The sequence below is a fragment of the Salmo trutta genome, chromosome 32 (genome assembly GCF_901001165.1).
Source record: "Salmo trutta chromosome 32, fSalTru1.1, whole genome shotgun sequence".
Lineage (NCBI taxonomy): Eukaryota > Metazoa > Chordata > Actinopteri > Salmoniformes > Salmonidae > Salmo > Salmo trutta.
In genome coordinates this window covers 23568617-23594595 of record NC_042988.1, presented here as the reverse complement: position 1 = coordinate 23594595, position 25979 = coordinate 23568617, and the positions used below count along the sequence as shown (strand labels likewise).

The 25979-nt window shown below is 47.1% G+C and overlaps 1 protein-coding gene across 1 annotated transcript in view; it reads right to left on the bottom strand.

The window, feature by feature from the left end:
* Positions 1 to 13136: 13136 nt before the first annotated feature.
* The window catches only part of LOC115171467 (voltage-dependent calcium channel gamma-2 subunit), a 64376-nt gene continuing 51533 nt past the window's right edge, over positions 13137 to 25979 (bottom strand). The window contains exons 3-4 of the mRNA XM_029728297.1: positions 16933 to 17073; positions 13137 to 14939 (exon numbers count right to left, since the gene is read on the bottom strand). Coding sequence (XP_029584157.1) covers positions 14407 to 14939; positions 16933 to 17073 — 674 coding nt within the window. The 3' untranslated portion in view covers positions 13137 to 14406. The remainder of the gene's footprint in view (positions 14940 to 16932; positions 17074 to 25979) is intronic.

The following is a 25979-nucleotide window of genomic DNA, read 5'->3' as shown; positions in this document are numbered from 1 at the left end:
GCCACCAATTTGTAGACCTTTTCAGTATTTGTCACTGAAGGGGTAATCTGTGTGCATTAAAGCAATCTAGTCGTGGGCTCTATGCGGTTGCACCTGTTGGCAGTGAACTTGTCAAGGTCAACATGGCTCATGAAATAAGCTGACTTCAAAAGGGCTGCTTGTCTGTAGTTCAGTGTAGCGGTTGCCTACCTTGGAGCTGAAGGGTGTTGATGCGTTTGGGCAGTACTGGTGGCCTTGTACTGCTGCCTGTCAGCATATTGGACCGCTGCAGATGACAGCTCAGTGGATAATGAAAACAGCAGATGTGGTTAATTAGTACAGTTACAAGGCTAATAGATGGGTTGTGAATCTCATGACAACTTGCATAGTTACACGGCAAGGTGTACGTGTTGTATAAATGTTCTCCGCTAAAATCATTTTTGTGCTTTGGGTGCTTAATGGGAATTTGGTCAGGGTAACAGATCCTGGCACTTATTCCATCACATGTTCCTCTTGAGAAAGTGACTGGACTATTGTGATATGGCCCACAGCTGCAGGCTGTCCAGATTTTCACGGGAAAGAACACTGCGGTCCAGAGTGCACTAATCAGGGTGATGTTATGTCTGTGGACGATAAAGTCCTTGTCAGTTTTAGACCATTATTGATTTACATGAATGTGAAAGTATACAGCCACATGTCTTTTTAAATGCAAGTCATTTTCCATTCAGCCAACAGTGGCTATACAGTGTACAAAACATTAAGAACACCTTTCTAATATTGAGTTGCGCTCCCTTTTGCCCTCAACAGCCTCAATATGTTGGGTCGTGGCCCATGTTGACTCCTGTGCTTCCCACATGTCACGTTTTTAGTTTTTATTTAACTAGGCAAGTCCGTTAAGAGCAAATTCTTATTTAAAATGACAGCATACCAAAAGGCCTCCTGTGGGGATGGGCTGGGATAAAATATATAAAATAAAAATATAGGACAAAACACAAAGACCCAAGACAACATAAGATGGCAGCAACACAACATGGCAGCAGGACAACATGGTGCAAATATTATTGGGCACAGACAACAGCACAAAGGGCAAGAAGGTAGGGACAACAATACATCACGGGAAGCAGCCGCTGCTGTCACTAAGAGTGTCCATGATTGAGTCTTTGAATGAAGAGATGGAGATAAAACGACCCAGTTTGAGTGTTGCAGCTCGTTCCAGTCGCTAGCTGCAGCCAACTGAAAAGACTAGCAACCCAGGAATGTTTCTGCTTATGGCAACTTTAGCACACCGTCACTGGTGAAACAGGTGTTGTATGTGGAGGATGAAGAGGGTTTTATAAATAAGCATCAACCAGTGGGTCTTGCGACAGGTATACAGAGATGGCCCGTTTGCAGAGTATAGAGTGTCCTATAAGAAGCATCGGTGGCAATTCTGATGGCCGAATGGTAAATTACGTCTCCGTAATCTAGCATGGGTAGGCTGGTCATCTGATTCAGGGTTAGTTTGGCAGCTGGGGTGAAAGAGGAAACCAAGTATAGATTTAACCTACATACACCTGCAGCTTTGATATGTGCTGAGAGAAGGACAGTGTACCGTCTAGCCATACTCCCAAGTACTTGTATGAGGTGACTACCTCAAGCTCTAAACCCTCAGAGGTAGTAATCACACTGGTGGGGAGAGGAGCATTCTTCTTACCATACTACATGACCTTTGTTTTGGAGATGTTCAGAACAAGGTAAAGCGTAGAGAAAGCTTGTTGGACACTAAGAAAGCTTTGTTGTACAGCATTTAACACAATGCTGTACAACATCTGAATATAAATTTGTGAGAGCGCGTCCTACTGGCTGAGCTATGTTGTTTATTTAGAAGAGTGTGGGGCCTAGGATCAAGCCTTGGGGTACTCCCTTGGTGACAGGCAGTGGCTGAGACAGCAGATGTTCTGACTTTATACACTGCACTCTTTGAGAGAGGTAGTTAGCAAACCAGGCCAAAGACCCCTCAGAGACACCAATAGTCCTTAGCCGGCCCACAAGAATGGAATGGTCTACCGTATCAAAAGCTTTGTCCAAGTCAATAAAAATAGCAGCACAACGTTGCTTAGAATCAAGGGCAATGGTGACATTATTTAGGACCTTTAAGGTTGCTGTGACACACCCATAACCTGAGCGGAAACCAGATTGCATACCAGAGAGAATACTATAAACATCAAGAAAGCCAGTCAGTTGATTATTGACAGGTTTATCCAACAGTTGGCTGGAAGTCCATTGGGTGGTGGACCATTCTTTATACACACTGGAAACTGTTGAACATGTAAAAACCCAGCAGCATTGCAGTTCTTGACACAAACTGGTGTGCCTGGCACCTACTACCATACCCTGTTCAAAGGTACTTAAATATTTTGTCGTGCCCGTTCACCATCTGAATGGCACACATACACAATCCGTGTCTCAATTGTCTCAAGGCTTAAAAATCATTCTTTAACCCGTCTCCTCCCCTTCATCTACACTGATTGAAGTGAATTTCACAAGTTACATCAATAAGGGAGCATAGCTTTCACCTGGTTAGTCTGTCATGGTAAGAGCAGGTGTACCTAATGTTTTGTACACTCTGTGCATGTCCATGTGTTCTACCCATATTTGGCTTCAGTCAGGGCTCACCTACCTCTGTACAGCAATTAAGCCTTCCACTCTGACTCATCTCAAAAGTGCTTTCACCTCCACTTCAGCAGGTAATGAGGAGGACCCTGAGGGCCTCGCACTCCATTTAGACGTCCCTCACATCTCCCGCTAGACACATCTCTGCATAATATTCTGCACCCTTTGCAAAAAAATGGATTTTCAGAAGGATTTTCAAGGTCCTTATTTCCTATTAACTTAAAGATGTCCTCCAGTGATTTTTTTAAACTTTTCCCAAGTATAAAGACAGTAAAGTACACACACTAAAGGGTAAACAAATATGTTTTGATTAAAATAGGGTTTTTTAGACACAACTGCAAACTACAAGGAGGGCATTCAAGGAGTTGGTTTGATGGGAAGTCCATTGGCCTTCCCCTTGCTCGAGGAACAATAGAAGAGCAATAGAGAACACCCCCACTTGTGCCATGTCAGACTTACCTGGACCACCTATTGAGATGTGACTTTTGTTAAGTAAATCAGGTGTTCAATGAGGTGAGAATGAGACTGGAGTGCTACTTTAAGTCTTTGGAGCATTGTTCACATAATAGCACATTTCAGTTTTTCAAAACTTTCCCCAATGGAAGCATTTCTCGTCGTTGAGGTCCAAGGAGGGGAAACAAATCCCAAAGAATGTGATATGAACATGATGCATCCACTGAAAGAAGTGATACAGTGTCTGGGATGACTGTTAGTGAGAAAGACAGAGAGGCAGAGCAGTATGTCATTGTATCTGGAGGGAGAGTCATGGAGATGGACTGTGTTATGTAATAATAACCTTCAGAGGCACTGACCCTCACTGCAGCACAAGCACAGATACGTCCAGTCCCAACACCTACAGCGCTCTTATACATAATATCACTTCTTTCTCCAAATCAGCCAGTAACACTGTAAAATACAGAACTAATTACTCCCTGCCTTTCTAATGGAGGTGAGGTCAACTGTTCAGGTAATGGCCTCTTTCTGGAAGAATCTCTCCATCTGCTCCGAAGTACCTTTTCAGGGCTTTATCAAATATGAAACAGCACATTTCTGCCTCTGCTATTCTTTTTTTTACCCCTTTTTCTACCCAATTTTGTGGTATCCAGTTGGTACAGTGGCTTGCGAAAGTATTCACCCCCTTAGCATTTTTCCTATTTTGTTGCCTTACAACATTGAATTAAAATAGATTTTTTTGTGGGTTTATATCATTTGATTTACACAACATGCCTACCACTGAAGATGCAAAATATTTTTTAATGTGAAACAAACAAGAAATAAGAAAAAAAAACTGAAAACTTGAGCGAGCATAACTATTCACCCCCCCAAAGTCAATACTTTGTAGAGCCACCTTTTGCAGCAATTACAGCTGCAAGTCTCTTGGGGTATGTCTCTATCAGCTTGGCACATCTAGCCACTGGGATGTTTGCCCGTTCTTCAAGGCAAAACTGCTCCAGCTCCTTCAAGTTGGATGGGTTCCGCTGGTGTACTGCAATCTTTAAGTCATACCACAGATTCTCAATTGGATTGAGGTCTGGGCTTTGACTAGGCCATTCCAAGACATTTACATGTTTCCCCTTAAACCCCTCAAGTGTTGCTTTAGCAGTATGCTTAGGGTCATTGTCCTGCTGGAAGGTGAACCTCTATCCCAATCTCAATTCTCTGGAAGACTGAAACCAGAATGCCAAGAATGTCCCTGTATTTAGCGCCATCCATCATTTCTTCAATTCTGACCAGTTTCCCAGTCCCTGCCAATGAAAAACATCCCTACAGCATGATGCTGCCACCATCAGGCTTAACTGTGGGTATGGTATTCTTGGGGTAATGAGAGGTGTTGGGTTTGCGCCAGACATAGCATTTTCCTTGATGGCCAAAAAGCTAAATTTTAGTTTCATCTGACCAGAGTACCTTCTTCCATATGTTTGTGGAGTCTCCACATGTCTTTTGGTGAACACCAAACGTGTTTGCTTATTTTTTTCTTTAAGCAAGGGATTTTTTCTGGCCACTCTTCCGTAAAGCCCAACTCTGTGGAGTGTACGACTTAAAGTGGTCCTATGAACAGATACTCCAATCTCTGCTGTGGAGCTTTGCAGCTCCTTCAGGGTTATCTTTGGTCTCTTTGTTGCCTCTCTGATTAATGCCCTCCTTGCCTGGTCTGTGAGTTTTGGTGGGCGGCCCTCTCTTGGCAGGTTTGTTGTGGTGCCATATTATTTCCATTTTTTAATAATGGATTTAATGGTGCTCCGTGGGATGTTCAAAGTTTCTGATATTTTTTTATAACCCAACCCTGATCTGTACTTCTCCAGAACTTTGTCCCTCACCTGTTATGAGAGCTCCTTGGTCTTCATGGTGCCGCTTCCTTGGTGGTGCCCCACGCTTAGTGGTGTTGCAGACTCTGGGGCCTTTCAAAACAGTTGTATATATACTGAGATAATGTGACACTTACACAGCTGGACTTTATTTAACTAATTATGTGACTTCTGAAGTAATTGGTTGCACCAGATCTTATTTAGGGGCTTCATAGCAAAGGGGGTGAATACATATGCACGCACCACGTTTCCGTTTAAACATTTTTAGAATTTTTTTAAACAAGTCATTTTTTTCATTTCACTTCACCAATTTTGACTATTTTGTGTATGTCCATTACATGAAATCCAAATAAAAATCCAGGTTGTAATGCAACAAAATACAAAAAACACCAAGGGGGATGAATACTTTTGCAAGGCACTGTAGTTACAGTCTTGTCTCGTCGCTGCAACTCCCGTACGGACTCGGGAGAGGCAAAGGTCGAGAGCTGTGTGTCCTCTGAAACACCAACCAAACCACACTGCTTCTTGACACAATGCCCACTTAACCCAGAAGCCAGCCACACCAATGTGTCAGAAGAAACACAGCACACCTGGTGACCGTGTCAGCGTGCATTGCACCCAGCCCACCACAGGAGTCACTAGTGTGTGAAGGGACAAGGACATCCCTGCCAGCCTAACCTGGACGACGCTGGGCCAATTGTGTGCCGCCCCATGGGTCTCCCAGTCGCGGCCGGCTGCGACAGAACCTGGACTCAAACTCAGAATCTCTAGTGGCACAGCAACACTGTGAAGCAGTGCCTTAGACCACCGTGCCACTCGGGAGGCCCTGCCTCTGCTCTTCTACTGTAATGATGTTTTATTATTTTTTAAACTGGTGTGTTATGTAGGTTTGTCTCAGATAACCTGGTATGTAATTGTAGTGCCAGTCAGAGCAGTAAGGTTGTTTGTTGTTGTCCTGGGTTGGACTGGGCTGGGGCTTTGGGGCTGGGGCTTTGGGGCTGGAGCTTTGGGGCTGGGGCTTTGGGCCTGGGGCTTTGGGGCTGGGGCTTTGGGCCTGGAGCAGTGGAACCTCCAGTCCAGTGCAGTGGGTGTGGGCCCCAGGCCTGAGGCAGCAGCTGTTAGTAGTGGGACTGAAGCCATCTAGCCAGGGAGCATGCTGGGCCGGAGAGAGGAGGGCCAAGCATTGTGTGAGTGTGTGTGTTTGTGCATGCTCGTGTGCCTGTGTGTAGGTGTGTGAGGGGTGTTCTGGCCTGGGCCTGGCAGATAGGCTGGCAGAGAGTCAGTGTTGTCCTGCAGGGCGAGGGAACTGACTGCGGCACTATGGCAGGGAGTCTGTCAGCCAGGGAGACAGACCATCAGGGAGGACCTCACACTCAGGATCAGGTCCCATGGAGAGGATGGGGTCAGGAGTCTGTCTGTCTGAAGGAGGCCCTGACTCCCCCGTCCCTCATCCAGCAGGTAATAGAGGGACGATACAGTACAATATTTCAACATGCTGAAACGTGAACTGTTGAAGACAGTTGAAGAATAAAAACAAGGAAGCTCATTAGTAGATGGCGGATCACAAATCATACACCTATATATGTGAAAGGCATGTGTGGTTGCAAAATGTCATATTGATTAACTTCTGTTTTCAGTCTCTGTTGGTGCAGTTGAACCATCTTGCCACGGAGAAGATCAACCTCAAGTTCATCGACACCACCTCCAAGTTTGGCCACGGCCGTTACCAGTGGAGGAAAAGAAGGAGTTCATGGTGCATTTTAGTCTAATGTCTCTTTACTTTCAACATTTAGAGACAGTGGGTCACAAATCATACAATCCCTTATGGGGACCAGAAGGACTGACTGGGGACTTTGACAAGCTTAGTGACAAACGCAATGTGGACATGATGAGAGACTATTTCACTGCTGCTATTTGATCAATGTTGCATTATTATCTTTAAGATATTCACAATCGAATAATAGTGACAGGGGGTACTTTGTAAGCCCAGTTTTGACAAAAGGGCAAGATTTGATGATAGCCTTCAGACATTTAGAGGACAGCTGTAATGAGAATACCTAAGGCCTTAGCCTGAGCTTGCCAGAATAGACTGCAGCTCCAATGCACCCCTGCACTGTGGCATCAGTATTCCAAGCCCGTTCCCATGGACACAGCTTTCCTTTCTTCCCCAAGCTTATAGGAGCAGGAGTGCCCTTCTCCCTGCATGAAGTACTGCCTCTCACCACCAGAGTGCAGGATGGGTGGGATATCATGGCCCATTTCCCCCACTGCCTTTTTTTAAATCCCTGTCATGCTGTCTAGTGGTTCTACTGGTTCTTCATGAGGAACCTGTTTCTTTTCTACTACTGTTTCAAACGCTTTTGTGAAAGTACAGATTGCGCACGTAACTATTGTTTCCTCCCTCTGTTTTGAGTATAGCGGTTGTTGTGACGATGTAGTGATTTTTGAATTTGTCATTTTGAACTCAGTGTTCGTTTGTTCTCGTGATATGTCCTGTAGAGGAGCCATGCCTAGCTATCTGTAGCCTCTCACCTCTCCCTGACCCAAAAATAACCTAGGTGAGCGCAGTCAGCAACTCTCTGGTCAGCATAAACAAGAGGCTATCTCTCTCTCTCTCTCTCTCTCTCTCTCTCTCTCTCTCTCTCTCTCTCTCTCTCTCTCTCTCTCTCTCTCTCTCTCTCTCTCTCTCTCTCTCTCTCTCTCTCTCTCTCTCTCTCTCTCTCTCCTCTCTCTCTCTCTCTCTCTCTCTCTCTCTCTCTCTCTCTCTCTCTCTCTCTCTCACACAGTCTTGTACAGCTAACCTTGTGGGGTCACTCTTCAGCTGAACAGTTTCCAGCCGTGCCTAACTGAGCCCTTCTCTTGCGGTGGCCTTTTCGTTGGGGATAAGAGGCGAGTCTTCAGGTGACGTGCCTGACGGTCCCATGGGGTGCTCTGTCCCAGAACACTGGCTGCTAAAGTCAGATAAAGGTCATTGTTGATTTGATGCGAGGTTATGTAACCTTGGAGACTGCTGTACTTAGACACAAAGACAGCCCAGAGAAGAGGATGGTCTCTTAGTATTCCCAGCCAGAAGGGGACAGTATGTTCCTCCGGCCTCATCTCCCCCCCCTCCCCCCCCCCCCACACTTCTCTGATCACACAGCACTGCAGAGAGACACACCAGGCACTTTGATCACAACACCGGGAGAGAGAGAAAAGGAAATGGAGGGATAGAGGGAGAGGTACACAGAGAGAGGGAGACACTCAGAGTGAGAGGCTAATTTCTTGCATGCTAAAATGCAGATATTGACACACAGTAGGAGAGGGGAGAAACAATTAGAGTGTGAGAAATCTTTCCCTCCTTTGGCTCCATTTCAGATATGACACTTTGTAACCTTCAGCGACAGAGCATGGGAAATCCAGCCTATGATGTGAGCCGTGTAGCTGGAGCCTTGCTCTCCTCTCACTGCGGTGGGCGAGGAGAGTTAACCCTCCATGACGTCACCACGGAATGTCCAACTCTGTCAGGCTGCCAAGAAAGGACTTGACTCTTCAAGGGCACGTCTAGCCACTCCAGACTCTAACTCTCCACTGTCAGGATGGGAGACGGGGATAGAGGGATGAAGAGAGGATGGCTGTTGAAGCCACAGAGAATCCAGTGGTAAGGAGGTCATTAGGAGTGTGGCCCACAAATGCATCTTCCCCCGCAGTGAGCTGGGACTCTCGTATGGACGGACACCACCGCCACGCTGTCAATTACATTTCAGTGATGCCAACAGCACTTCCCTCCTTTCATCACATATCCTGCATTCTAAGACAGAGAGAGAGAGAGAGAGATAAAGAGAGAGGGATGGATGAAGAGGGAAGGAGAGATAGAGGGAGAGAGATGTTCTGCATTCAAGAGAGCAAGCAAAAACAACAGAAGAGGGAGAGAACATAGAGAGACAGAGAGAGAGCGAGAGGAAGAGGAAAGAGATGAGAACGTAGAGGAGAGGGGGCATATAAGCGGGAAGAGGCATGGTGATAGCAAGAGTCAATGGGGGAAGACGGGTGGGAGAAGGGAGGAGATAGTATGTGAGTGTGTAAGTCACAGAGGGATAGAGAATGAGAAATTGTGCAGGAGAGGCAAATTAAGGACAAGCATGTCAGCCAGACAAGATGGAGGAAGTGAGAGAGGGAGGGACAGAGACAGAGATGAAAGAGAGGGAGAACGTCCATTCCCAAAACATAAAAAACTGTTGTGTGTGTGTGTGTGTACGGCTAGTATGACTCGATGTGGCTTCATGGTAATGTCAGTATCTCCTCTCCTCCACTTAGGATTTAATGTAATCCAGCCTTGTAAAATGGCTGCTCCTTATGAATTCTGAATAAAAATGCCTATACTGTACATAAAAAGCCCTATTCATTCAGAGTGCTTCGTGGACACATTCTTAGACACATTTATGGAGAGAATCTTTTGTCAGTGAACTCAGATAATACAGTGAATCAAGATCTCAGCACTTTGTCTAATAGAAACAGTTTGGGGTCTTTTTCTTTTTCCCATCAACCTGCTGGCCCTTTAATTTGAATGGAGTTGGAGCCCAAATAGATTGCAGATGGCTCATTGCTCCCACACTGCACAGAGACCATAATAGGATCCCTTGAAGTTATCAGCAAAGTTAGTGCTAGTAGTAAAATACAATAATAAAAAATAAATTGGGCAGGGACTCTGCTGTCCTGCATCAGGGACTAATGGGACAGAGAAGGGCTTTGACTGGCCTGTGCAGGACCTGATCCCATACTCTTCATTGGCTCTCCTGGAGACCCATTTCATGAGCCATGCTGGATAGAGAGACCACTATATTACTCCCTCTTCATGAGCCATGCTGGACAGAGAGACCACTATATTACTCCCTCTTCATGAGCCATGCTGGATAGAGAGACCACTATATTACTCCCTCTTCATGAGCCATGCTGGACAGAGAGACCCCTATATTACTCCCTCTTCATGAGCCATGCTGGACAGAGAGACCACTATATTACTCCCTCTTCATGAGCCATGCTGGACAGAGAGACCACTATATTACTCCCTCTTCATGAGCCATGCTGGACAGAGAGACCACTATATTACTCCCTCTTCATGAGCCATGCTGGACAGAGAGACCCCTATATTACTCCCTCTTCATGAGCCATGCTGGACAGAGAGACCACTATATTACTCCCTCTTCATGAGCCATGCTGGACAGAGAGACCACTATATTACTCCCTCTTCATGAGCCATGCTGGACAGAGAGACCACTATATTACTCCCTCTTCATGAGCCATGCTGGACAGAGAGACCACTATATTACTCCCTCTTCATGAGCCATGCTGGATAGAGAGACCACTATATTACTCCCTCTTCATGAGCCATGCTGGACAGAGAGACCACTATATTACTCCCTCTTCATGTTCCATGCTGGACAGAGAGACCCCTATATTGCTCCCTCTTCATGAGCCATGCTGGATAGAGAGACCACTATATTACTCCCTCTTCATGAGCCATGCTGGATAGAGAGACCACTATATTACTCCCTCTTCATGAGCCATGCTGGACAGAGAGACCACTATATTACTCCCTCTTCATGAGCCATGCTGGACAGAGAGACCACTATATTACTCCCTCTTCATGAGCCATGCTGGATAGAGAGACCACTATATTACTCCCTCTTCATGAGCCATGCTGAACAGAGAGACCCCTATATTACTCCCTCTTCATGAGCCATGCTGGATAGAGAGACCACTATATTACTCCCTCTTCATGAGCCATGCTGGACAGAGAGACCCCTATATTACTCCCTCTTCATGAGCCATGCTGGACAGAGAGACCACTATATTACTCCCTCTTCATGAGCCATGCTGGACAGAGAGACCACTATATTACTCCCTCTTCATGAGCCATGCTGGACAGAGAGACCCCTATATTACTCCCTCTTCATGAGCCATGCTGGACAGAGAGACCACTATATTACTCCCTCTTCATGAGCCATGCTGGACAGAGAGACCACTATATTGCTCCCTCTTCATGAACCATGCTGGACAGAGAGACCACTATATTACTCCCTCTTCATGAACCATGCTGGATAGAGAGACCACTATATTACTCCCTCTTCATGAGCCATGCTGGATAGAGAGACCCCTATATTACTCCCTCTTCATGAGCCATGCTGGACAGAGAGACCACTATATTACTCCCTCTTCATGAGCCATGCTGGACAGAGAGACCCCTATATTACTCCCTCTTCATGAGCCATGCTGGATAGAGAGACCACTATATTACTCCCTCTTCATGAGCCATGCTGGACAGAGAGACCACTATATTACTCCCTCTTCATGAGCCATGTTGGACAGAGAGACCACTATATTACTCCCTCTTCATGTTCCATGCTGGACAGAGAGACCACTATATTACTCCCTCTTCATGAGCCATGCTGGATAGAGAGACCACTATATTACTCCCTCTTCATGAGCCATGTTGGATAGAGAGACCACTATATTACTCCCTCTTCATGAGCCATGTTGGACAGAGAGACCACTATATTACTCCCTCTTCATGAGCCATGTTGGACAGAGAGACCACTATATTACTCCCTCTTCATGAGCCATGTTGGACAGAGAGACCACTATATTACTCCCTCTTCATGAGCCATGTTGGACAGAGAGACCACTATATTACTCCCTCTTCATGAGCCATGTTGGATAGAGAGACCACTATATTACTCCCTCTTCATGAGCCATGTTGGACAGAGAGACCACTATATTACTCCCTCTTCATGAGCCATGCTGGACAGTGAGACCACTATATTACTCCCTCTTCATGAGCCATGCTGGATAGAGAGACCACTATATTACTCCCTCTTCATGAGCCATGTTGGATAGAGAGACCACTATATTACTCCCTCTTCATGAGCCATGTTGGACAGAGAGACCACTATATTACTCCCTCTTCATGAGCCATGTTGGACAGAGAGACCACTATATTACTCCCTCTTCATGAGCCATGTTGGACAGAGAGACCACTATATTACTCCCTCTTCATGAGCCATGCTGGACAGAGAGACCACTATATTACTCCCTCTTCATGAGCCATGCTGGACAGAGAGACCACTATATTACTCCCTCTTCATGAGCCATGCTGGACAGAGAGACCACTATATTACTCCCTCTTCATGAGCCATGTTGGACAGAGAGACCACTATATTACTCCCTCTTCATGAACCATGCTGGACAGAGAGACCACTATATTACTCCCTCTTCATGAGCCATGCTGGATAGAGAGACCACTATATTACTCCCTCTTCATGAGCCATGCTGGACAGAGAGACCCCTATATTACTCCCTCTTCATGAGCCATGCTGGATAGAGAGACCCCTATATTACTCCCTCTTCATGAGCCATGCTGGACAGAGAGACCACTCTATTGCTCCCTCTTAATAAAAAATACACAAACACAGCCAGTGTTGCCACAGCCTCAGACCCTTTGGTTCCACTCAGAGGGCTGCTATTACGTGTCTGCCTCACACACTCACGTGTGCTCACATAAACACACACACGTTCACGCTTGCCACACACACACACGCTCACCTCATTGCAGAGAAAAACGGGTGCATCAGGTCCTGAAAGGGATGCTTTTAGGGCGGTCGTGTAGAAAGGTGTCGTATATCATTTCTACATGGATAGCTCCAGCTACAGAGTCCTGGTTTTATTGCAAACCTGTGTTCCTTTTTCAGGAATGTCATGTCCTAGAAAGAGACCACGCGGTGATGTGTCTTATGTGCTGTTTTATCTTTACAATAATGGTTTCTCCCATACTGTAGCCTAAAGACAGAAACATGCTTGTTAACACAAGTGTTAGTACATGGTAGAGAGTAGAGACACACAGAGAGACAGTGTGAGAGTGTATCAGAAACATAGAACAAGGGTGTTAAAGTGTAAGGATACAGTAGGTTAGAGACACAGTGAAACAGGCTGATTTGTTCTCCTAGGATTGGTATTTTATTCATCAGGACTTGATGCATCCAAGTAAAGGATAATTCGGTTTTGGCACCTTTAAAGATTTCATTTTCAATTTCAACAACACATTGAAAATCAAAAGAAACAAAGAAATGACTAAGGCTGTGTGAATTTGAAAAATAAAATACATACATATATATATTTATATAAAGAATTAAACCAAACCATTTAAAAAAATCTGTTTTTGTTCAATGTAGATTGTTTGGTTTCTTTCACAAAAGCATAAGATAAAATGAAGTAAATAAAAAAACATAAGAGAAAAAATACTCATGAAACATTACTAGTTTAAACGTTGGCGTCATCACTTTTTTCCCCTTCTAATTATCATTATCCTTTAAAACTTAAGTTTCTCAAGAGCAGATTTGCTGTAATTTTATAGCATGCATTTAATTTCAGAAAATGTAATTCACTTAGCTTCTCTTGTACTATTTCATATTTATCTTGTTGCTTGCCTTTTACGCAAGTATTTATATTTGTATTTGGCATCCTCTTCTTTTCCTCCCCCTCTCCTCCTTCCTTTTTCTTCGAGAAGTCGTGTTTGGAGTCTTTTTTTCTTGGTGTGAACTTTGACCCCATTGTTGTTGTTGGTGGTTTCTCTTGAGGGGTTCAACACTCCCATGACGACCCCCCCCCCCCCCCCCCAAAAAGAAAGCGAACAGGGACTCAGAAAAAGGCGAGAAGGTTCTATTAAAATAATCTCTATTTTCTACTGTTGACTGTCTGCGTCTGTCTCTCGTCATGTTTCAGCAGCTCCGTAGTGTAGTGTACCTACAGTACTTTCTCTCTGGCTCTGTCATCCTTCCAGCAGATCCTAAAAGAGTCTTTTCTCGTGTTACCAACAGCACTTAGTTTAGTTTACTTGTTTGTTTTTTTGCTTCAGTAAAGTCTGTATCTCTTGATTATTAACTTAATAATTTATTTATAAAAGTAATACACATATAGTACCTTTGTTAGAGTTTACAGACTGGGCTAATTCTTACTGAATCCCAAGCTGCAAAAATTCACAGTTTTAATGCAGAAAATAAATAAATGAATAAATATGACAACAAATCAGAGGCATATGGCAGGTGGTATGATGGGAAAGTACAGCAGCTTGTTGCACCACCAAAACTGTGGAGCCAAACTGTCAAAACAAAAGGTTATGAAATCAAGAATCAAATTTAAATCATAACCCTCCCTTTCAGTGCCCCACTATCATCACCCATCCCCACCCATAAAAATGACTCAGTCTCTAAGGACAATCTGCCCCATTCTCCCAGTACTACCATTTACTCCAAAGGAACTGAACAAACCCCTTTAGACTCTCTCAACAATGGTAGATGGGAAAATCATGCAGTTGAATGAAATAAAATCATCAATCTCTATAAACATGGAAACTCATCCTGGCCTATGGTATATTAGAGACCTGGGTGGGGGCCTCCCTGTCTCCGCTCCCCCGGGCTCTACTCTCAGGGCTCCCTCATACGGGCGTGGTGCGGCGGTTGGCTGTGTTGGTGTTGGCTGAGTCTTTTTCCTTCTGAATACAGTTGTGGACCTGCAGGAAGGTATGGTCCCTCTCCGAGTTGTAGGTGGCGGTCGGCGTGCCCCCGGCCTTCAGGGTGTCCCGAGGCAGCGTGTACATGGAGATCTCTGTAGAGGGTAGCGCGCTGAAGCCCTTGAGGCCCACAGGCGAGGTGTCGCGGGAGTGCGAGGGGTCTGTGGACCGGGAGGAGGAGCGCGAGCGGTGCCGGTAGCGGTAACGGTAGGATGGGATGCGTGTGATGGCCGAGGCCTGGAGGTAGTCGGCAGCCCTGGCCCCTGCCCGGAGCTGCCGATGGCGGTCGATGAACATGTGAGCTGCCAGGACGCCCACCATCTCGGCCATTATGAAGGACAGGGCTCCGAAGTAGAAGGACCAGCCGTAGGAGTAGCTGTTCTTCTTCGAGTCGCTCTTAGAGGGGTCCCCTGCGTTGGCTGATATGTACACGATGATCCCGATGATGTTACTCAGGCCTGAGGGAGTGGGGGGTGGAGGGTTGGGGAGTTGGAGGGGCGGGATGAGAGAACAGAGGAATAATGCAATCGGTTAAGACAGGACATTTACCTTTTCTAGGCAAACCACATATGCAGTAGTCCTCCATGAACCTGTTCTACAACTGATTGCATCTATCCACCACAGTGAATACGCCATTACCAAGACAAACCTTTTGAGACAAGTGCCACGGATTCACCAAAGGATAATGTACATACATACTGAACTTCTCACTGTTTTAAAAATATGACTGAATACGACCCAGAAATATGACCCAAGCCAGAGCCTCTGCCCTAATAGTGTTTAAGAACAAAGACTGAGATCCAGAGACAGATCAGTTGGGACAGCACATAACATGACCACACATCTGATTCACATAGGGATCACAACCTATGATAGGGATAATAATCATATACTCATATACACTGAGTGTACAAAACATTAGGAACACCTGCTCTTTCCATGACACAGACTGACCAGGTGAATCCAGGTGAAAGCTATGATCCCTTATTGATGTCACTTGTTAAATCCACTTCAATCAGTGTAGATGAAGGGGAGGAGTCAGTTTACAGAAGTATTTTTAAGCCATGAGACAGTTGAGACATGGATTGTGTATGTGTGCCATTCAGAGGGTGAATGGGCAAGACAAAATATTGAAGTGCCTTTGAATGGGGTACGGTAGTAGGTGCCAGGCACACCGGTTTGAGAGTTTCATGAGCTACAACGCTGTTGGATTTTTCACACTCAACAGTTTCCTGTGTGTATAAAGAATGGTCCATCACCCAAGGGACCAGCCAACTTGACAGAACTGTGGGAACATGGGCCAGAATTCCTGTAGAACACTTTCGACATCTTGTAGAGTCCATTCCCCGTCAAATTGAGGCTGTTCTGATGTTGAGGTCTAAAGTTTTGTACACTCAGTGTATATATATCTACTTTGACTGTAGCGTTTGTCACGGGGAGAGAGAAGTGTGTGACACAGTAGAGCTGGGATGATGGATCATTGGGAAAGTATGTCAGGGACACCATATTTTTAGAGTTGAATCCCAATGGGTAGCTTCTAGCCCAGCACCCAGATCAGGAGAAAATAAGTGGATAAAGAGGGAAGAATGGAGTGTGTGACTTGTGGCTGCTGCTGAGTGGAGGCTGAGCTGACTGAGGAGTTGCAGTACTGGGGATGACCAGCAGAGAGCGATAGACTGCTTGTGCACTGCACCTTAGCCGGATTAGTCAACAGTCTCTTCTTTGCTGGATTTACATCCATCTGTACAACTGTTCTATGTAAGTGAACCATAATAACATTGCATGTTAGTGACTAAAAAGTAGTGACTGAAAACATTTGCATTTGTGTACACTTTGTATCAATGAAACCAACTCATTTAAAGCTAGTCTCCCTAATTTAACCCCTACTATCCCTCTCCACCATAGTTTCTCTCTTTCTTTTTCCCAGTCTTCCTTCCTCTCTTCCTCTACCTGCCCTAGATACACACCCCTTCCTCTCTCTCTTCCCCTCTCTTCTCCTCTCTCTTCCTCTCTCTTCTCCTCTCTCTTCCTCTCTCTTCTCCTCTCTCTTCTCTCTTCTCCTCTCTCTTCCTCTCTCTTCTCCTCTCTTCTCTCTCTCTCTCTCTCTCTCCTCTCTTCCTCTCTCTTCTCCTCTCTCTTCCTCTCTCTTGTCCTCTCTCTCTCTTCCTTTCTTTCTTCCACTCTCTCTTCCTCTCTCTCTTCCTCTCTCTCTCTTCCTTTCTTTCTTCCACTCTCTCTTCCTCTCTCTCTTTCCATCTCTCTTCCTCTCTCTCTTCCTCTATCTCTTCCTGTCTCTCTTCCCATCTCTCTTCCTCTCTTCCTCTCTCTCTTCCTCTCTTTCTTCCCTCTTTCTCTTCCTCTCTCTCTTCCTCTCTCTCTTCCCATCTCTCTTCCTCTCTTCCTCTCTCTCTTCCTCTATCTCTTCCTCTCTCTCTTCCTCTCTAGACTCACCTGCAGACACAAAGAAGATCCCTGCGCTGAGGATGATGTTGTGGCGTGACTTGTAGAACTCGCTGGCAGCTATACACAGGCCTCCCATGAAGAGCAGGATGACACTGAGGATGGGGAAGATGCTGGAAGCTCGTACCGCACCTGAGAACAGATAGAGGACATGAGGGGAGGAAAATAAAAGAGAGGGGGGACAGGGGGGTTATATAGGGATAGAGAAGAAGAGAGAGATAGGATTAATAAAATGGTAAATATAGAGAGAGAGATAGGAGAGGAAGAATAAGAGCAGAGAACAGTGACAAATGAGGGCGAGAGAAGAGAGATGTGGCTCCCTATCTGAGCCACATCATAATCAACACTGCATCAGCGCTGTGAAAGTCTTGATCAACACCAGCCAGTGAGTGTATCTCCTCAGTGAGCCTCTGTTACCCAACGTTATGTAATCACGCCACCTGACTACACACAGCACAACACAACACTCAGTTAGCACACACAGCTCCCCAGATTGGAGCGTTGCATTACGCCATGTCATGTAGTGCAAATGACATTAACTCCACCAGAGCTCCAGGGGCCTAGCCTGGGGGGCGATGCTCTTCAAACCAAGCTCACGTCCTTGGCTGATACTGGTACGGATGACAGAGCAAGAACTGAAGGGTTGAGGTACTGATGACAGGGAAATAACTGAAGGGTTGAGGTTCTGATGACAGAGAAAGAACTGAAGGGTTAAGGTACTGATGACAGGGAAATAACTGAAGGGTTGAGGTTCTGATGACAGGGAAATAACTGAAGGGTTGAGGTTCTGATGACAGGGAAATAACTGAAGGGTTGAGGTACTGATGACAGAGCTAGAACTGAAGGGTTGAGGTACTGATGACAGAGCTAGAACTGAAGGGTTGAGGTACTGATGACAGAGCTAGAACTGAAGGGTTGAGGTTCTGATGACAGAGCTAGAACTGAAGGGTTGAGGTACTGATGACAGAGCAAGAACTGAAGGGTTGAGGTACTGATGACAGAGCTAGAACTGAAGGGTTGAGGTACTGATGACAGAGCTAGAACTGAAGGGTTGAGGTACTGATGACAGAGGTAGAACTGAAGGGTTGGGGTACTGATCACAGAGCTAGAACTGAAGGGTTGAGGTACTGATGACAGAGCTAGAACTGAAGGGTTGAGGTACTGATGACAGAGCGAGAACTGAAGAGTTGAGGTACTGATGACAGAGCTATAACTGAAGGGTTGAGGTACTGATGACAGAGCTAGAACTGAAGGGTTGAGGTACTGATGACAGAGCTAGAACTGAAGGGTTGAGGTACTGATGACAGAGCTAGAACTGAAGGGTTAAGGTACTGATGACAGAGCTAGAACTGAAGGGTTGAGGTTCTGATGACAGAGCTAGAACTGAAGGGTTGAGGTACTGATGACAGAGCTAGAACTGAAGGGTTGAGGTACTGATGACAGAGCAAGAACTAAAGGGTTGAGGTACTGATGACAGGGAAATAACTGAAGGGTTGAGGTACTGATGACAGAGCTAGAACTGAAGGGTTGAGGTACTGATGACAGAGGTAGAACTGAAGGGTTGAGGTACTGATGACAGAGGTAGAACTGAAGGGTTGAGGTACTGATGACAGAGCTAGAACTGAAGGGTTGAGGTACTGATGACAGAGCTAGAACTGAAGGGTTGAGGTACTGATGACAGAGGTAGAACTGAAGGGTTGAGGTACTGATGACAGAGGTAGAACTGAAGGGTTGAGGTACTGATGACAGAGGTAGAACTGAAGGGTTGAGGTACTGATGACAGAGCTAGAACTGAAGGGTTGAGGTACTGATGACAGAGCTAGAACTGAAGGGTTGAGGTACTGATGACAGAGCTAGAACTGAAGGGTTGAGGTACTGATGACAGAGCTAGAACTGAAGGGTTGAGGTACTGATGACAGAGCTAGAACTGAAGGGTTGAGGTACTGATGACAGAGCTAGAACTGAAGGGTTGAGTTACTGATGACAGAGCTAGAACTGAAGGGTTGAGGTACTGATGACAGAGGTAGAACTGAAGGGTTGAGGTACTGATCACAGAGCTAGAACTGAAGGGTTGAGGTACTGATGACAGAGCTAGAACTGAAGAGTTCAGGTACTGATGACAGAGCTATAACTGAATGGTTGAGGTACTGATGACAGAGCTAGAACTGAAGGGTTGAGGTACTGATGACAGAGCTAGAACTGAAGGGTTGAGGTACTGATGACAGAGCTAGAACTGAAGAATTGAGGTACTGATGACAGAACTAGAACTGAAGGGTTGAGGTACTGATGACAGAGCTATAACTGAAGAGTTGAGGTACTGATGACAGAGCTAGAACTGAAGGGTTGAGGTTCTGATGACAGAGCTATAACTGAAGGGTTGAGGTACTGATGACAGAGCTAGAACTGAAGAGTTGAGGTACTGATGACAGAGCTAGAACTGAAGGTTTGAGGTTCTGATGACAGAGGTAGAACTGAAGGGTTGAGGTACTGATGACAGAACTAGAACTGAAGGGTTGAGGTAGTGATGACAGAGCTAGAACTGAAGGGTTGAGGTACTGATGACAAAGCTAGAACTGAAGGGTTGAGGTACTGATGACAGAGCTATAACTGAAGGGTTGAGGTACTGATTACAGAGCTATAACTGAAGGGTTGAGGTACTGATGACAGAGGTAGAACTGAAGGGTTGAGGTACTGATGACAGAGCTAGAACTGAAGGGTTGAGGTACTGATGACAGAGCTAGAACTGAAGGGTTGAGGTACTGATGACAGAGCTAGAACTGAAGGGTTGAGGTACTGATGACAGAACTAGAACTGAAGGGTTGAGGTACTGATGACAGAGCTAGAACTGAAGGGTTGAGGTAGTGATGACAGAGCTAGAACTGAAGGCTTGAGGTACTGATGACAGAGGTAGAACTGAAGGGTTGAGGTACTGATGACAGAGCTAGAACTGAAGGGTTGAGGTAGTGATGACAGAGCTAGAACTGAAGGCTTGAGGTACTGATGACAGAGCTAGAACTGAAGGGTTAAGGTACTGATGACAGAGCTAGAACTGAAGGCTTGAGGTACTGATGACAGAGCTAGAACTGAAGGGTTGAGGTACTGATGACAGAGCTAGAACTGAAGGGTTGAGGTACTGATGACAGAGCTAGAACTGAAGGGTTGAGGTACTGATGACAGAACTAGAACTGAAGGGTTGAGGTACTGATGACAGAGCTAGAACTGAAGGGTTGAGGTAGTGATGACAGAGCTAGAACTGAAGGCTTGAGGTACTGATGACAGAGGTAGAACTGAAGGGTTGAGGTACTGATGACAGAGCTAGAACTGAAGGGTTGAGGTAGTGATGACAGAGCTAGAACTGAAGGCTTGAGGTACTGATGACAGAGCTAGAACTGAAGGGTTAAGGTACTGATGACAGAGCTAGAACTGAAGGCTTGAGGTACTGATGACAGAGCTAGAACTGAAGGCTTGAGGTACTGATGACAGAGCTAGAACTGAAGGGTTGAGGTACTGAGGAGCATTAAGGTGTTGAGGATGGAACCCACAGGTGAGACTGAATGTCGTGCTGAGGTCTATAGAGCATAGAGGAAATACTTCAACCTCCTCAGATCACCCTTGCCCATCCTTCCTTCCTTCTTCCTTATGCCTCCCTCCTCTCTCACTCCCCCATCCTCCCTCCTCTCTCACTCCCCCATCCTCCCTCCTCTCTCACTCCCCCATCCTCCCTCTCCTCATATTCTCTCTCTCCTGTTTAACATGCACACTTAAACTTTCATCAGGCTGGTTACATTTTTTCCACCACTTTTTCACTACTTCACCTTGCCTCTCTGCGCAGCTGCCACCTCAGCACTTTCCCCAGCTTCTCCCCAAAATGCTGACGCCGTCGCCAGGGCTGGGTGGCTGCGTGCTGAACTCTGCCGCCTGCACCTCCGCGGGGACCCGGGGCTCCTGGCGGTCCAACTGCCTTCCCTGCCTACCTGCTGCCCACCTCCCTCCCTTCCCCTCTCATCCTTCCCCCATGCCCTAACGCGCCACATCACACATCACACAGCCTCCAATCCCCTCCATGCACGGTAGGGGAGAGGAGAGCCACGGTGAGCCCACAGGCACCCTGGGAGATGGCAGTAGCAGCAGCAGGCCGACAGCTGAGGAGGACTGGGCCAAGTGGTGGCCACGGCTGGCTGGGTCACCATCACTCACTCACCCTCCACTGGGCCCACAACAGTAACTACAGTAAGACTGGAGACAGGAGAGGCTGAGGAGGCCCTGTAGGGTACTGAGGATGGATGTTCATCAAGACTGTATTGATACTGTATGTGGTTGTGGAGTTATGTATTACTAGTCGGAAATGTAATTTGTGTTTTATGCCATTATTATTTGAAATGCTGTATCTCTTTCTTCATCTCTCTCTCTCTGTCTCTCTGTCTGTCTCTCTCTGTCTCTGTCTCTGTCTCTGTCTCTCTCTCTCACTCCCTCTCTTACCCTCTCCCACTCTCTCTCTCCCTTTCCCCTTCTTTCTCTCTCTCCATCCCTTCATCCTCCTCCTCTCCCTGTCCTTGGAGCAGAGGGAGTAGTGTGGTGTAGTTACAGGTGGCGTGGTGATTAAATATGAAGTTGTCCTGGAAGTTGACCCTGCTCTTTTGTCCCCCTTCTCACACCTCCCCCTCCTCCCTCCATCCCTCCAATCCGGCTCACGTTAACCCTGGAGATATTAAAATGGCCAGTTACTCTACATTACCTGGGAGAGGGCAGAGGGGCTCTTTCTCATCAATCAGCTTCATTTGCACCGACAAAAGAGGGATAAAGGGCCAGACAAATTGTATTGATTGTTGACAGAGAGAGTTTTTAATACTGCAGCTCTCAAGGTGACACCAATGTGAAGGAAACCTCAGAGAGAGAGAGAGAGAGAGAGAAGAGAGAGAGAGAGAGAGAGAGAGTGAGAGTGAGAGAGAGAGAGAGAGTGAGAGAGAGTGAGAGTGAGAGAGATAGAGAGAGAGAGAGAGTGAGAGAGAGAGAGAGAGAATGAGAGAGAGAGAGAGAGAGAGAGTGACAGAGAGAGAGAGTGAGAGAGAGAGAGAGAGAGAGAGAGTGAGAGAGAGAGAGTGAGAGAGAGAGAGATAGAGAGAGAGAGAGAGAGTGAGAGAGAGAGAGAGAGAGAGAGAGAGAGAGAGAGAGAGAGAGAGAGAGAGAGAGAGAGAGAGAGAGGAGCCAGCTCAGTGGTTGCTGGGAAAGTTTGCCACGTTGCGTAAAAAAAACTGCACATTAGGCTGAGTTGAATAATTTAGCTCTTTGGTATGTTCAGCTATCATTTGGGCCTTGTTAAAAAACGAATGTCATTCTTTATTAAATGCATTGCTACATTTAATGTGCTTTGAGTCAAAGATTTAAGAATCACTTACTGGACTGAGAAGCAGCTGGACTCCCAGGCAGAACTCCCTAGGTTATGAACGCAGGGGGAAATCTTGAAAGTAACTACAACTACAGTATAGACTTTCGATAGGGAGCTTTTCAAGGGCAAGAGAATGGTATCAGTCAGCCCAGTGCCTATGTATTCTCTTTATATTACCCACCATGCTTAGCAGCACACTCCAAAGTGCACTGACCTTCACAGTAACCTCCCAGCATGCTGTGCCTTCCCTCGGTTCAGGCTGCTGTTCGCTGCGCCAAGTGCCCCTGGGTTTGGCTAAGCACGCTCTACCTCTGAAACGAAGAAATGCTGGGGTCCCTGCAGATTTCTTACGCCAGAACTCACTCTATTTTACTATAATGTTGAATATGTCAGTGAAGTGTTCGCTTAGTGGATGTATGAAATTCAGACAGGTGTTTTTATGAGGGCTCCTGTTCCTTCGTTCCAGTGAGGGCATGAGTGAGGGCTGGAGATGGAAGTTCTCGGAGGGAGACGGAGAGATAACTTTGCCCCAAGGCAGTGAGTGCTGCTACCTCCACCCAGTGAAAAATACCTCAGTGTTGCCAAATATCGGAAGTTTCACATCTTCTTTGGTTCTTTTATGCGTCTGTCAGCGGTTTGGCTCCTGCCTGGAGGGGTGTGTTTTAACATGGCAGATAACCTGCGGGACGCTGGACAGACAGGCAGTGTTCTCCAGCTGAGTATAGGATTGATTATCACAGTAAGTGAAGGTTCCTCTCCACAGTCATGCCAGTGTGATGTGTGGCTAACAGTGGGCTTTAGTGGACGGTAGTAAGATTTGTGTGAGTGAGAGTGGATGGATTTCGGATTGAGAAACTGTAGTTGTGTTTGAACAGCTCAATTCAGAGCATAACTTCTGATAAGCTTTCCCTAAGCTTTCCAGGTGTAATGAAACACATACAGTACACTCACTGTAACAGCCCAACATAATCTATGAACCAACAACACACCGTATGCCGACTAAGTGTTCTGTGATTAGTTATCCTACCGCGGCAGGTACAGTAATATCCCATTATCTGAGTAGGACATTATTCTGACTTTGGGCTGCAGGGAGGTGGACTATGGACCCTGTCCTGGGAGGTGGACTATGGACCCTGTCCTGGGAGGTGGACTATGGACCCTGTCCTGGGAGGTGGACTATGGACCCTGTCCTGAGAGGTGGACTATGGACCCTGTCCTGGGAGGTGGACTATGGACCCTGTCCTGGGAGGTGGACTATGGACCCTGTCCTGAGAGGTGGACTATGGACCCTGTCCTGGGAGGTGGACTATGGACCCTGTCCTGAGAGGTGGACTATGGACCCTGTCCTGAGAGGTGGACTATGGACCCTGTCCTGAGAGGTGGACTATGGACCCTGTCCTGGGAGGTGGACTATGGACCCTGTCCTGGGAGGTGGACTATGGACCCTGTCCTGGGAGGTGAACTATGGACCCTGTCCTGGGAGGTGGACTATGGACCCTGTCCTGGGAGGTGGACTATGGACCCTGTCCTGGGAGGTGGACTATGGACCCTGTCCTAGGAGGTGGACTATGGACCCTGTCCTAGGAGGTGGACTATGGACCCTGTCCTAGGAGGTGGACTATGGACCCTGTCCTGGGTGGTGGACTATGGACCCTGACCTGGGAGGTGGACTATGGACCCTGTCCTGGGAGGTGGACTATGGACCCTGTCCTAGGAGGTGGACTATGGACCCTGTCCTGGAGGTGGACTATGGACCCTGTCTTGGGAGGTGGACTATGGACCCTGTCCTGGGAGGTGGACTATGGACCCTGTCCTGGGAGGTGGACTATGGACCCTGTCCTGAGAGGTGGACTATGGACCCTGTCCTGGGAGGTGGACTATGGACCCTGTCCTGGGAGGTGGACTATGGACCCTGTCCTGAGAGGTGGACTATGGACCCTGTCCTGGGAGGTGGACTATGGACCCTGTCCTGGGAGGTGGACTATGGACCCTGTCCTGGGAGGTGGACTATGGACCCTGTCCTGGGAGGTGGACTATGGACCCTGTCCTGGGAGGTGGACTATGGACCCTGTCCTGGAAGGTGGACTATGGACCCTGTCCTGAGAGGTGTTTCAGAAATCTATGAAGTTGGAAAACAATGACCCTGTCTAAATGAAAGCGTTGACCTCTCTGCTGATAGCCAGAGACAGCGGCGACCTCGGTCGCGTCTTGTGTTTCCGAAGTCCCTCTCGGCGACACGGCACATGAAAGGAGGAGCGCTAATCGAGAATGCGCTCTGGAGCCCTGTGATTATCAGCCAGGTCACCGTTTTGATTTGGGTCGAGGTCACTATCACAAAGAGCCTCGCCAGGGACCACTTCTGTCTGTGTGGGTCGCCTGGGCCCACTTCTGTCTGTGTGGGTCGCCTGGGCCCACTTCTGTCTGTGTGGGTCGCCTGGGCCCACTTCTGTCTGTGTGGGTCACCTGGGCCCACTTCTGTCTGTGTGGGTCGCCAGGGACCACTTCTGTCTGTGTGGGTTGCCTGGGACCACTTCTGTCTGTGTGGGTCGCCTGGGCCCACTTCTGTCTGTGTGGGTCGCCTGGGCCCACTTCTGTCTGTGTGGGTCGCCTGGGCCCACTTCTGTCTGTGTGGGTCGCCTGGGCCCACTTCTGTCTGTGTGGGTCGCCAGGGACTACTTCTGTCTGTGTGGGTCGCCAGGGACCACTTCTGTTTGTGTGGGTCGCCAGGGCCCACTTCTGTCTGTGTGGGTCGCCTGGGACCACTTCTGTCTGTGTGGGTCACCTGGCCCACTTCTGTCTGTGTGGGTCGCCTGGGACCACTTCTGTCTGTGTGGGTCGCCTGGGCCCACTTCTGTCTGTGTGGGTCGCCAGGGCCCACTTCTGTCTGTGTGGGTCGCCTGGACCACTTCTGTCTGTGTGGGTCACCTGGCCCACTTCTGTCTGTGTGGGTCGCCTGGGACCACTTCTGTCTGTGTAGGTCGCCTGGGACCTATTTGGGGAGAGGTATCTCTGCCTCCTCACCTCGTCCCCTCCCTGTGTTCTCGCTAAGCCCAAAGCGTTACCAGTCAGGCTGGTTATTAAAGTAGTGACACACAGCAGCCCTATGCTATCCTGTCCTTTATCAGCTCCACTACCACATACCCTCCATCCTGCCTCATTAGACAGATAGAAAGCAGTCCTGCCTGGGATGGATGTGTCCCTGCCTGTCATTGGGAAAGGCGTAGTGATGACTGATAGTGGCTTGTTAGAGCTGCCCTGCCCCGCTTTGCCGCCTGTCTGTGAGTGCCAGTGTGCGTGCCAGGCTGCCCACAGAGATACAGAGCTGGTGTGCGCTGTATTGATTGGCACTGACTGACCACGTTCTTACACACTACTTCACGCAGACTATTGTACACATATGTAACACATCAGTGTCTTTACAGTATCTAACCACCTCTCCACACATGCTGATCACCTCATAAGGAAGTAGTAGGGGAGAGTGGGGTAAGGTGAGCCTTTTTTTACATTCAGCATCTCTCCATCAAGGTAAATATAGTATTAATTCTAATAAAGATATCTACATATATTTCAGGATGTTGCGTATCCCTAGAAATAATTAGAATTCATGTAACCTTTACAGTTTTGAAAACAAAGCTTGTCCAAAAAAACTGGT